The 13,818-nt window shown below is 44.1% G+C and overlaps 1 protein-coding gene across 3 annotated transcripts in view; it reads left to right on the forward strand.

Moving 5' to 3' along the window:
- Positions 1–13,818, forward strand: part of MAP3K5 (mitogen-activated protein kinase kinase kinase 5) — a 270,104-nt gene that overhangs the window by 239,790 nt on the left and 16,496 nt on the right. For all 3 annotated transcript variants that reach the window (XM_077289289.1, XM_077289290.1, XM_077289291.1), the window contains exons 22-23: positions 1,767–1,944; positions 3,731–3,899. In XM_077289289.1, coding sequence (XP_077145404.1) covers positions 1,767–1,944; positions 3,731–3,899 — 347 coding nt within the window. The remainder of the gene's footprint in view (positions 1–1,766; positions 1,945–3,730; positions 3,900–13,818) is intronic.

Below are 13,818 nucleotides of genomic sequence, written 5' to 3' on the forward strand. Positions count from 1 at the left end.
GGCTGCTTTATACTCTGGGGGCTGCATTATACTGTGTGTGAGGCTGCACTATAATGTTTGTGGGAGGGCTGACTTATACTGTGTGGGTGGCTGCATTATACTGTGTGTGTGGGGGCTGCATTATACTGTGTGAGAGGGCTGCACTATAGTGTTTGTGGGGGGGCTGAATTATACTGTGGGGGCTGCATTATACTGTGCTGTGGGGCTACATTATACTGTGCTGTGGGGCTGCATTATACTGTGTGTGGGCATGCATTATACTCTGAGGGGGCTGCATTATGCTCTTTGAGGGGACTACATTATACTCTGAGGGGGCTGCAGTATATTCTCAGGGGGCTGCATTATACTCTATCAAGGACCATGGGGAGTGTATTTTACTATATATAATGACATTATAGCATAGTGGATATGGGATATCATGAAATCCCATGCCCACTATGTGTGCACAGATGCCCGCAGCTCACCTGTGGAGACTGACATCTCTCCAGACCTCAGCATGTCTATTTATCTTTCGGAGACATGAGTCTCTGCAAGATGAATTTCAACCGTACAGTGTATTGGACACGGTGGATCCGTACGGTTCAGTGACCACATGCGGATTCACCTGCGTTCAATAGCCGGGAGCACTTTGGATACAGCGCACATGTGCTGCGTCCAAAGCGCAGACCGTGTGCACCTACCCCAAAGAGGACAGGAAACAAGCGTTGAACGACTTTAATATTGTCGATCGCGCTTTTTTAGCGGCCTGAAGTTAGCGCTTGTAAATACAACAGAAATGTTTCTGTGTGATGGTGCAATATGTCAGCATTTGGTGCCCCACTTTAAACTTTTGCCCAGGACCCCACTTTGTCTAAAACTTTGTCTGGTCTCATCAGTCAACAAAACATTGTTGCAATAGCCCTCTGGATTGTGCAGTTGACATTTAGCAAACTGCAGATGGGCAGCAATGTTCTTTTAAGAGAGCAATGGCTTTCTCCTTGTAATCCTGTTATGTACGCCATTGTTGTTCAGTATCCTCCTAATGGTGGAACATTAACACTAGCCAAATATGAAAGAGGCTTTTAGTTACTTGGAGTTTTCCTTTGCTTCCTTTGTCACCTTGAGCACTATTTATACGCATTGCTATTGGAGTAATCTGTGTTGGTCAATCATTCCTGGTGATGGCAGTCATAGTCTTGACTTTCCTCCATTTGTACCCAATCTGTCTGACTGTGAATTGGTGGAGTCTGAAATCTTTAGATTTGGTTTTGTAACCTTTTCAGGCCTAATGAGCATCAGCAACTCTTTGTAGGTCCTCAGAAATCTACTTTGTTCGTAACATGATACACTTTCACAAACGTACTGTGAAAATCAGACCTTGAGTCTTGTTTTTTTCATAAAACAGGTCACCCGCTCACACCTGATTGTCATCCCATTGATTGAAAATACTAGACTATAATTTCACCTTCAAATTCGCTAATCCAATAGTCTTAATAATTATGACCAATTTGATTTTGTTCTTTTTAATCTACGTTTTGTATTTGTGTGAAAATATGATGTATTTTAGGTCAAATTTATGCAGATGTGTGGATAATTCTGAAGGGTTCAAAAACTTTCAAGAACTTCTCTATTTTGTATGAATTGGAAACCATTGCTTTTCTTCTGCACCAACTTTTGTGGTATATTCTATTTTAGTGACCCTTTTCTAGTGGAGTCACAGTATCATTGTTAGTTCATATAAATGGGCTATTTTATATGTTGCATGTGTTCTCATCCCTCTTTTGCAGAATATCTGAGGAGTATATCATTGCCTGTACCAGTGATGGTGGAAGATACAAGTAGCAGCAGTGAATATGGATCAGTATCACCAGATACAGACCTTAGATCAGAACCTTTTGCCTTTACATCAAGAACAAAATCATGTGTTGAAAAAGAGTCTAAAATCAAACGAGGTTTTTTCCTAGGGTGAGTTCATATTTCCACATTTATGGCATTCTGTTTTATTGGATTTCACATTCATCCAGCTTGTTTTATAAAGTTTGTGTCTGTAAAAGCTAAAATATAACCCAAAGTGACAGCTTGTGAAGTTAAAATGGTTCCATGTGTAAGTATGGTCCTCTTTTTTAGTAAATTGAAGAGAACCTGTCCGGTCCCTCAAACCCAGCAGCATTCACTTATTTATCAAAAAATTCCCTGCCGGTTATGCAAATCTAATCTCATGCATGTCACTCATTTGTAAATCGTCACTGCGTCTCTAAAGACGGGTATATGCTTCCAAGCTTCAGAGCCGCACACTGCACATGACCAGAAGCCATTCTTTAAACTTCCAGTCATGCGCAGAGTACCTTTTATCTGGGTATAGGCTTCACGGCTTGAGAGGCGTACACTGCGCATGTCTGGAAATGGGGACATTATTAATTATTTTTTAAACCTAATTTGACCAGAAAAATGTTATACAGGGATGGTTAGGCAGGTAATTTACTGATATATAAGTGAATGCTGCTGGGTTGGAGGGCATGGGGAACCTGACCGGCTCCCTTTAAAAGTAATAACTACAAGTTTACCAATGATGTATGTTTCAATTGAAGAGCTATTGCCTTTGTTGTGGATTGTTGTGCTTATTTTTGTAAATGCAATACTTGTAAAAACAGCCATGATGAGACGACACTTTTGAATTAGCTTCTCAGAAACTTACAGTAAGCAATCACTGTTATTTATAGAAAATACTGACAAGATGACTGTTTACTACCAGTTTCTCAGAAGCTAAAGGAACTAAAATTCATGCATTTCCTGTTGCCAACTGAAAAGACATACAAATGGCAAAACCTGTAAGTAAATAAAATATAATTGCCAAGTTTTGGCTACTTGCCTAATATTTAATTTACTCATATGGCCATTTGTAGAACATCTTATGGACAATAAGCTCAAATGATCAAAACCCACAAATTGCAAATTAGTGAGAGGAATATTTATGCAAACTATGTACATCCATTTCCTGGATCATACTTAACTTCAGATGTTAAAAGAAATCTGTCAATAGGGTCAATGCCCATAAGTTGATTACATGGGCATGCAGGTAATTGAAAGTGGAATAAAATGATACCTTGATATCACCGATTCAGTGTCTTATTGAAATGCTCATTTTTCTTAGAATGTAAATGAGCTATTAAGATCTATAGGCCAGGCATAGATCTCCCTGAGAATCTGCCTCCAATGCACATGTTAAATAAAAGGGGCTTAATACCTGATATCACTGTGTTGTGTGTGATTATAACTAACACGGTACACCAGAGCTGAGCTTTGTGTCATTACAAACACAGATGCATCTCTCCTCTTAGTTCTTCCAGTTCTGCTGTACTTCCCTTCCAACACTGGCTGCCTGTGAAGCTCAAACACTATGAGAGGACACATGCAGCTGTAAATATGTTTCTAATGAGATAGTTAGGCTCTGCTTTACTGTGATAGTTGTAATCAAACTCGACTCTTCAGTGAGATATGTAGAGCAGACTGACATTACATGCCTCACCCTTTCAAAAGAAGCTCTAGACTCTTGGGGAGATCTGTATCCTGCCCATAGATCTTAACAGCTCATTTACATATTAAGAACAACATGAATTTCTCTTGAAAACTTGAAAGTTTGCCTATTTATATGGCATAGGAGAGTTGATCCTACTCACAGATTTCCTTTAAGGTTTTAATATTCCTATTTCTTCTTGTGAATAATAAATATTTTTGTTAAAATTAATATTAGAATTCCAGATGAGTTGTTTGAAGATCACAGTGCTCCTCCCTCACCTGAGGAAAGAGACTCTGGGTTCTTTATGTTGAAGAAGGACAGTGAACGAAGAGCTACTCTGCATCGCATCCTGACTGAAGATCAAGACACTGTTGTTAGAAACCTGATGACAGCACTTTGCCAGGTAATTTTGGGATTAGTGATTAGATATTCTATGAAGTCCATTTCTTTTTGAGTGAAAAGCAACATCCGATAAAGGTCTGATCCCACATTGTCTGTTATAGTTGTAGGATATAATTTGGTTTAGTAAGACTAAGGGTATGTTTCCACTATCCGGATTGCCGGCGCTTTGGACGGAGCAGGAAAACTCGCTCCGCCCAAAGCGCCGCCCCCTTCTATACGCGCAGTGATTCCGGATGTGTTCATTGCACACATCCGGAATCTCCGCACCCCATTCATAGGGCCCTGTGTTCCTTACATCTACTACAGTTCTCCAAGAGCTCAGTGGTTGGTTTCAAAGGAACTACCACCCAATACAAGCTACATGAATTCGCAGGGTGTTCCACCTAATCGTTTGATGACTAAGACATTAAAATATCTCACCCGCATACACATATCGGGTGCCTTGAAAAAGTTTTCATACCCTCGTGAACGTTTCCACATTAATTCACATTACACCCACAAACTTAAATGTATTTTGTTTGGATTTTCTGTGATATATGCCAACACACAAATACTTGTTACTTTGAAGTGTAAAGGAAATGATACATAGTTTTCTAAATAAGTAATCCATCCATCTTCCCATCAATTGTGACCAGCTTCTCTGTCCCTGCTGAAGAAAAGGATCCCCACAGCATGATGCTTCCACCACTATATTTGATGGCGTAAATGTTTTGTTCAGGGAGATGTACAGTCTTCATTTTCCACCGCACATAGCGTTTTACATTTAGCCTCAAAACATTGTACTGTGTTCTCATCTGACCAGAGTATTTTCTTCAATATTGTAAGGGCTGGAGGAACTCCAAAGGTGAACCCACTGGACCGCGACAGCGAACCTCCCTAGGGCGAGTAGACCTGGTGGACCACCCCCTATACAGGGAGTGTTAGGGGCAGGCCCAGGGAAGACTACTGCCACTGCAGCTGGTACCCAGGGACAGGGAGCCAGAATGTGAGCGGGAGCAAGGAAAGACAGGAGGGAAGAATGACACGCAATGAGCACGGGAAAACGGACAAGACTGCGAGACATACAGTTACGGCTGAGACACGAGCACACAGAGAAGTAGGAGACACTGACAGGCTGGAACGGCGGGGTAACGGGAACACGGACGGGATGGAGACACAGGAAGGCAGGCACTAGAAGAGAGCAAAGCGAAGGACAATGATAAGGACAATGGGCAGAGTAGCTCAGGTCAAAGGGCAGAGCAGACAAGCTGGGCAAAGAGACCGCAGGGAGATGTGGAGCCAGAATCACTTGAAAAATACAAATGACAGGCACTGTCAGGAGGAAGAGGCGGACAGATAAACAGTGCGGTGGAGTACCTTCCAGGTCAGGGTCCTCGAGGAGCACAGAGGAAGCTGGAAGGAGCGGCCGAGATCAGGACGGGAAGAGTGCGCATGCGCCGCTGAAGCCAATGCGCGCGCGCATCCGACGGGGAGCAGGAGCCGGCCACGTGAGCAGAGCAGCAGACGCCGGGGGACGGTAAGTATAGCGGGAGTCGGGGGGAGGCAGCAAGAGAGGCGGTGGCGTGACAAATATGCTAGCTTTTTCCCCTACATGGCTTTTTGTAAACTGGATCACTGGTAACTTGCTTTCACAAATGGCTTTCTTCTTGCCACTCTTTCATAATGGCCAGATTTGTGAAGTATATAGACTAATAGTTGTTCTGTGGAAAGATTCGGTCACTTGAGCTGTGGATCTATGCAGCTCCTACAGAGCCACCATGGGCCTCTTGGCTGCTTTTCTAATTGGTGTTCTCCTTGCTTGGCATGTCAGTTTTGGTGAACAGCCATGTCTTGTTAAGTTTAAGATTGTAGATCGATATTAAATGATCGCCTGCGCTGTAAGGTGCAACTATAGTTGAGCACTAGAGATGTATATGGTAGCAATACGTCCACTAGAAACCTAAAAGAATGTAATTGCGCACTTACTGAATGCTGCAGTGAACGTAGTCTCCAGGTGCAGATGCGTGGGTCCTCCCGAAATAATGTGACCAGCTTCGTGCTGCAGAAGAAAGAGGCCGGGGATGGCGGAAGCGCTCAACTCCCCACACAGCAGCTCAGGCAATCGGATGCCGGGGACAGGTAGATACCGCCAACTTCTAGCGTGCCCGGGCCGGAAGCAACGCCGAAGCAGTGGTGGAGTGTGAGGGGGGCGTGGCGGGGTGTGACGTCACACGGCTAGTGGGCGGGCGCGTATAGGGTTTGTCCAATCCAACGCGTTTCGAAGGATGCGATCCTTCTTTGTCAGGACTGGAGTTCCCCATGTAACCCTCCCCTTATATAGCGGTTGGCTGCCCGGCCCCCTTCAAAGGAAGGCTACCTGTGTGCCTGATTGGTGGGAGTACTGATTGTGGAATTGAATGTAGAGTGATCAGTGCACCTGTGAACAGGCTAATTTTGCGGCACATGGACCAATAATAAGTAAGCATGTATAGATGGAAAATACGGTGTTTAAAGTAAGGGCAACACAGTGCAAAATGCAATGCCCCAAGAATTAATAGGACCTACATAAGGTAGAATAGTAAGAAAATATGAAATAAATAGCATTAAAAATAAGAAATTTTAATTAGCATGATTAAAATGAATAAGAACATATCTAGATGTACATCTACCAATAAATACGACACAAATAATAAAAATAAAAAGGTAAAATCCTATGATTTGAATAAGGGGCAAATTTTACATTAGATGAATCATAATAAGCTTGGGATTTAGGACTAAAATACGGGATCTCTCCAGGGTCCCTAACCCTAACGCCTCGTGATCACAGAAGGCTAGGTGTGCAAGAGTTAATAAAAAAATATAAAAAATATAGAAATAAAAGATTGTATTAGAAAGCATATAACTCAATTTCATGATTGAGTCCTTTGGGGGCCAGGCTATCTAGCATAAAAATCCACTTGGATTCAACCTTGGACATTGCTCGTAAAAAGTCCCCACCCCTAGGGTTTTGATGGACTATTTGAATTCCACAAAAAAGGACACCTGCACACGAACAATTGTGCTTTTCCAAGAAATGGCGGGATAAGGGGTGACCCTTAAAGCCCTTCTGGATATTGTCTAGGTGCTCCTTGATTCTGACTTTAAGGGGCCTCTTAGTTCGGCCCACATAAATTTTATTACAAGGACACTGTAGTATATGATTACTCCTGCCGTTTCACAGGATATACTATTGTTAATGAAAAATTTCTTAGTACCACTTGAGTCCATGAATGTGTTTTGGACAGACTGCTTCAGGGACGTGCGCTTACAACACGAACATCTGCCACAAGACCTGAAACCCCACCTATGGGGATCTGCTGCTTTGATGGGTGCCCCTGTTGTTGGGAGAACTGGTTTAATTGTTGGCGCTAGAAGCAGGCCCAAATTTTGCACCCTTGTGTAAACAAATCTAGGCTTGATGGGTAATAAATCTCCAATTTTTTGTCACCCTGCAAAATAGGCCAATGCTTCTTCACTATTTTCATAAACTTGTTGTGCCCTGAATGGAATTGCGTGACTATTGGTAAATTCTTTATTTGCTGTTGGATATCTGGGGGGTTGTTGGTCGTTTTGGCTTTATAGATTAGGCTTTCTCTTGGTATATGACCAACTACCTGCCGAGCCACATCAAGGGTTTGTATTTCGTAGCCCTTGGCTTTAAATTGTTTGGTGATATGTATAGATTCATTATTATAATCATCCAAATCTGTACAGTTTCTTCTGATACGGGTATATTGTCCTTTGGGGATATTCGTGAGCCAGATTGGGAGGTGACAGCTCGTGATGTGTATAAAGCTGTTTGAATCTACTTCCTTGCGGAAACACTTTGTTTTTAGTCTGCTATTTTCCACATAAATGGTCAGGTCAAGGAAATTTACCACAGAGTTTACTGGTGGTGGGGGTAAATTCTAAACCGAATTGATTATTATTGAGATTTGAAATGAAGGAATTGAGCTCAGTTGCCGTTCCTTCCCAAATAAACAAGATATCGTCAATAAAGCGACACCACAGTTTTAGTCCTTTATGTAGTGAACCTTCCCTAAAGATATGTTGTTGCTCCCAGTGGCCTACATACAGATTAGCGTAACTAGGCGCAAAGCGTGTGCCCATTGCGGTGCCCCACGTTTGCAGGTAATACTGCTTCTCATATTGGAAATAATTGTGTTTTAGTGTTTTATAAGGGGAGGGTTACATGGGGAACTCCAGCCCTGACGAAGAAGGATCGCATCTGTTCTGTCTTCATACACGTTGATACGGTGTGTGATCCAACATACAGCATAAACCACTTCTGTCTTCCAAAATAAGCAGACTGTTCTCTGTAGTCTAACTTGTTTATTGGTAACAGGTATTGAAATGCGGTAAAACTATAAGAATACAAATGATTTGGGTAAGTATTGGGCAAATAACAGCACAACTGATACTTATAACTAGCAGGGAAAGCATACAGGATGATGCAACTTCTACATGCAACTACATACAGTAACTCACAGATAATAGATTTCCCAGGTACTAGTTGCTATACAGTAATCACATTCTATAGAACACTATATTGCAGGAACAGGGATAGCAATCTTACCGGATAAACTAACCAGGGTGGCAAGTAAGTGAAGTAGTTCCAACACAGCAGATTAACACGAGTGTACAGGAAAATACACAGAGAGGAAAATGGGGAATTCCCCTATCCCATGATCCTTTAGTGCAACCCAGAATGCAACACTCTAATGATTACTAAGAAAAACACAGGTAATAAATTTATCCACCACTGGGTGGTGCTATTACACAGCAAAACCAAAACTATAGCAGTGAAACTTTAATGCTTGGACGAACCCCTGTCCTTCATTAGGAAGGGCAGAACACTCCCCGCTTGGCATCAACCGATGCCACCTACAGGTTCCTTTGGCGAAAACAGCAAGACAAGTTCCGCCACCGGTCTGAGGAATAGTTTACTTTCCCCGGACTTGCCTACTTTGACCTCGACTTTACGGACCTTCCCATCTTTGCTTGGGAATACTTTAGTGATGAGGCCTAGTGGCCACTCATTACGGTGAGACTGGCTGTCTTTCATGAGAACGACATCACCGGTTTTGATGTTTGGTCTGTCGGTCTGCCACTTCTTCCTTGGTTGTAACTTGGAGAGGTACTGCTTCCTCCATCTGTCCCAAAAGGTATTGGAGAGACTTTGGACTTGTCTCCATTGCCGTCTGTAGATGTCCTTGTTGCTAAATTCTCCAGGTGGAGCGCTGAGAACGCTGGCTTTCTGAGTAAGTAACATGGCAGGAGTGAGAATGGTCGGATCCTCAGAGTCACTAGAAAGCGAAGTCAATGGTCTGGCATTAATGATGGCCGAAACTTCTGCCAGGAATGTGGTCAAACTTTCATGTGTGAGTCTTGCGTTACCTGCTTGCAAGAGAATGGAATCAAGGATTCTGCGTGCCATTCCTATCATCCTCTCCCAAGCACCTCCCATGTGAGAAGAGTGTGGCAGATTGAAAGTCCAGGTACACCCCTGCTCACTCAGGTATCTTTCCACACTGGTGGTGTCTAGGTTGGAAGGAATTTGAAGTTCTTTCACTGCTCCTACAAAGTTGGTACCTCTATCGGAGCGAATGTGCTTCACGGGACCTCTGATGGCGATGAAGCGTCGGAGTGCATTTATAAACCCTGAAGTGTCCATGGACTCAATTACTTCGATGTGGACTGCTCTGATGGACATACAGGTGAACATAACCGCCCAGCGTTTGGCGTTGGCCTGGACTCTTCTAGTGTTCCGTGCAACCACAGACCATGGCCCGAATATGTCAAGTCCGACGTTGGTAAAAGGAGGTTCTGTACTAAGTCTGTCTGGTGGGAGATTGGCCATCTTCGGCTTTTGAGTCCCGCCACGGAGTTTGCGACAAATCACGCAATTGTAAATGAGTTTACTCACGCATCGCTTTGCTCCGACTATCCATAGTCCAGCAGTTCGTAGATTTCCTTCGGTAAACAGTCGGCCCTGATGTTTCACCAAGACGTGGTGGTGTTGCACAAGCAGGGTCGTGACATGATGATGTCCAGGAATTATTATAGGGTGTTTCTCCCCAAATTCCACTTCAGCTTCTTGAAGACGACCTCCAATTCTTAACAGCCCATCCTGGTCAATGATTGGATCAAGCTTCTTCAAGACACTATCTCTAGAAACAGGTTGGCTGTTGTGAATTCGGTTTGTGGGCTCCCCCGGTGGTCTGTTATGGTAGTGTCTCTTATGTGCCTTCCTCCATCTCTGATTACCTGTCGCCACCCTCTAGGGGAGTTTCCTATTTAAGGCTGCTTGGCTGTTAGTCACATGCCGGCCAACAATGTGCTAGTAGCATTCTGTTGCATTCACCTGCCTCAAGTCCCAGTTCAGCTAAGTTGAATTTTGTTTCTTGTTTTGTTATTTTTGTCCAGCTATCTGCAATGTGACTCTTCAGTGCTGGAAGCTCTTGTGGACAGAAAATTACTACTCCAGTGGCATGAGTTGTCACTGGAGTTTAAAGTAATTTCTGGATGGTGTTTTTGAATAGTGATTTTTAGGTCGACCGTGAAGTGACTCTTTCCTGTCCTTCTGCTATCTAGTAAGCGGACCTCACTGTGCTAAATCTGCTGTTCATCCTACGTATGTCATTTCCTCTGAACTCACCGTCAATATCTGTGGGGGCCTACTATCATCTTTTGGGGTTCCTCACTGGAGGTAAGGCAGGCCTGTATATTCCTCTTATAGGGGTAGTTAGATCTCCGGCTGGCGCGTGGTGTCTAGGGCATCGTAGGTACATCCCCCGGCTACTGTAAGTGTTGGGTCAGGTTCAGGTCACGGTCGACCTTAGTTTCCATCACCCGAGAGCTAGTCCGTTTTGTATTTTTTTTTTTCCCATGGTCATTGGGGTAACCATAACAGTTTGGCCGGAAAAAACTGTTATGGTTACCCCAATGACCATGGGAAAAAAAAAAATACAAAACGGACTAGCTCTCGGGTGATGGAAACTAAGGTCGACCGTGACCTGAACCTGACCCAACACTTACAGTAGCCGGGGGATGTACCTACGATGCCCTAGACACCACGCGCCAGCCGGAGATCTAACTACCCCTATAAGAGGAATATACAGGCCTGCCTTACCTCCAGTGAGGAACCCCAAAAGATGATAGTAGGCCCCCACAGATATTGACGGTGAGTTCAGAGGAAATGACATACGTAGGATGAACAGCAGATTTAGCACAGTGAGGTCCGCTTACTAGATAGCAGAAGGACAGGAAAGAGTCACTTCACGGTCGACCTAAAAATCACTATTCAAAAACACCATCCAGAAATTACTTTAAACTCCAGTGACAACTCATGCCACTGGAGTAGTAATTTTCTGTCCACAAGAGCTTCCAGCACTGAAGAGTCACATTGCAGATAGCTGGACAAAAATAACAAAACAAGAAACAAAATTCAACTTAGCTGAACTGGGACTTGAGGCAGGTGAATGCAACAGAATGCTACTAGCACATTGTTGGCCGGCATGTGACTAACAGCCAAGCAGCCTTAAATAGGAAACTCCCCTAGAGGGTGGCGACAGGTAATCAGAGATGGAGGAAGGCACATAAGAGACACTACCATAACAGACCACCGGGGGAGCCCACAAACCGAATTCACAACAGTTGGCCTTTATTGAGGTTATCTAATTCTTTGGCATAACATTCACGTTGTTTGGTACGAATTATAACGTTCTTGGCATTTTCCATGCTTGGAACGGTAAAGGCAAGCTTGCAGTGATGCCAACCCTTGCAAGGTTTTTGAATGGCGGGTGACGTTGACTTATAGGACCGAGCCACATGAATCAAACAAACGAGGGCACGAACAAGCGAGTTCCAAGTTGAGAACTTATTGAAATGGTGGGATTTGAGGTGATTGTCTTTAGTCACCGTACGTAGAACGGATACCTGAGGGCGGATTTCCTCATCTGCCTCTGGATCTACCAGTTCAAAGATGTTTGACTCGTCCATGTATGGCGTCGAACGGTATAAGAATGTAGGGCCAGTAAACCAGGTCGTGTCCTTAAGGTGACTTGCTTCAACGGATCTGGTTGCGTGGTCCGCAGGATTGTGGTTTGTGGACACATAGTGCCACTGTTTAGGGTCGGTGGATCTCCTGATCCTTAGCACCCGATTGCTGACATAGACATAAAAGCGACGAGTTTCATTGCCAATGTACCCCAGCACTACCTTGCTGTCAGTGTAGAACTCGACTTCTTTGACTTCCAGGTCCATTTCTGTAGAGATAAGCTCAGCTAACTCTACTGCTAGCACAGCTGCACAGAGTTCCAGTCTGGGTACTGTGTGTTCACGGAGTGGGGCCAGTTTTGTCCGGCTCATAACAAGCCTTACGTGGCATTGTTCATTGATGTCAGTTGTTTTCAAATATGCCACTGCCGCAATTGCTTTGGTTGAGGCATCGCAGAAGATACAAAGCCTTTGCATCTTGATTTTTGTTGATGGCACAGAAGCATATGGTCGTGCCACGTAGAGACTTGACAAGGCTTCTAAAGAGTTCTTCCATCTTACCCACAACTCTCTTTTTTCGCTGGGAAGCGGATCATCCCAATCGGACGTCTCTCGGGTGAAGTCTCTCAACATCATTTTACCTTGGATAGTCACAGGGGTTACAAATCCCAGAGGATCGTACAAGCTGTTCACAATGGACAGGACGCCTCTACGCGTGAAGGGTTTCTCTTCTTCGCTGATCTGGAAGGTGAATGCATCCTTTTTCAAATCGCAGAGTAAACCCAGGCTCCGCTGCATGGGAAGGGAGTCCGTACTTAAATCCAAGTCTTTTAAATCGGTTGAGTAATCTTTAGAGGGAAAGGCTGCCATTAGTTTCTGGCTGTTGGAAGCAATTTTGTGCAACCTCAAATTGGATGAAGCGAGCATTTCTTGTGCCCTTTTCAGGAGACTGACTGCCGACTCCTCTGTGGGTGTGGATTTCAGGCAGTCATCTACGTAGAAATCCTTTTCCACAAAAGATCTTACATCCGATCCATACTCTGCTTCACCCTCTCTGGCTGAATGTCTAAGGCCATAGATAGCGACAGCAGGGGAAGGGCTGTTCCCAAAGATGTGTACCTTCATACGATATTCCATGATGTCCTTGTAGGGGTCATTATCGCGGTACCAGAAGAACCTCAAGTAGTTTCTGTGTTCTTCTTTAACAAGGAAGCAGTGAAACATCTGTTGTATGTCGGCCATAAATGCTACTGCATCTTTGCGGAAACGAAGAAGTACTCCCAGAAGTCTGTTGTTGAGGTCTGGACAAGACAGGAAGATGTCGTTTAAAGAAACACCTTCGTATCTGGCACTTGAGTCAAATACCACTCTTATCTGACCGGGTTTCTTCAGATGATACACGCCGAAAATAGGTAAGTACCAACATTCCTCGGAATCTTGAAGCACAGGTGCAATTTCCGCGTGGCCACTCTGGAATATTCTCTCCATGAAGGTAAAGAAGTGTTCTTTTGTTTCTGGCGCCTTCTGCAGTTTGCGTGTAAGGGAGACAAATCGACTGTAGGCAAGTTCTCTGCTGTTGGGTAAGCCTTGCCTCCGTGGTTTGAATGGCAAAGGTGCGACCCAACTCTTTGATTCATCTCTTCCTATTTCTCGCTCCATGATGTCCAAGAACAGTCTGTCCTCTATGGACGTTGCTACCTGGTTGTCTTCTCTTGTCCTGTGGAAAACTGTGCACCCTATATGATCTTGCTCACCGTCGCATGCATGGTCTTCACAGGAAGGATCAGCTAATGGACAAGGTGGAGGGGTGTGGTGTGGCAATTCTTTAATCAGGAAACTGCTCTCACATGGCTGGAAGAGAGACGGACGTCCATTCTCGAGGGTATTGGTGAGCATGCTGTTGA

The sequence above is a fragment of the Ranitomeya variabilis genome, chromosome 2, assembly GCF_051348905.1.
Source record: "Ranitomeya variabilis isolate aRanVar5 chromosome 2, aRanVar5.hap1, whole genome shotgun sequence".
Lineage (NCBI taxonomy): Eukaryota > Metazoa > Chordata > Amphibia > Anura > Dendrobatidae > Ranitomeya > Ranitomeya variabilis.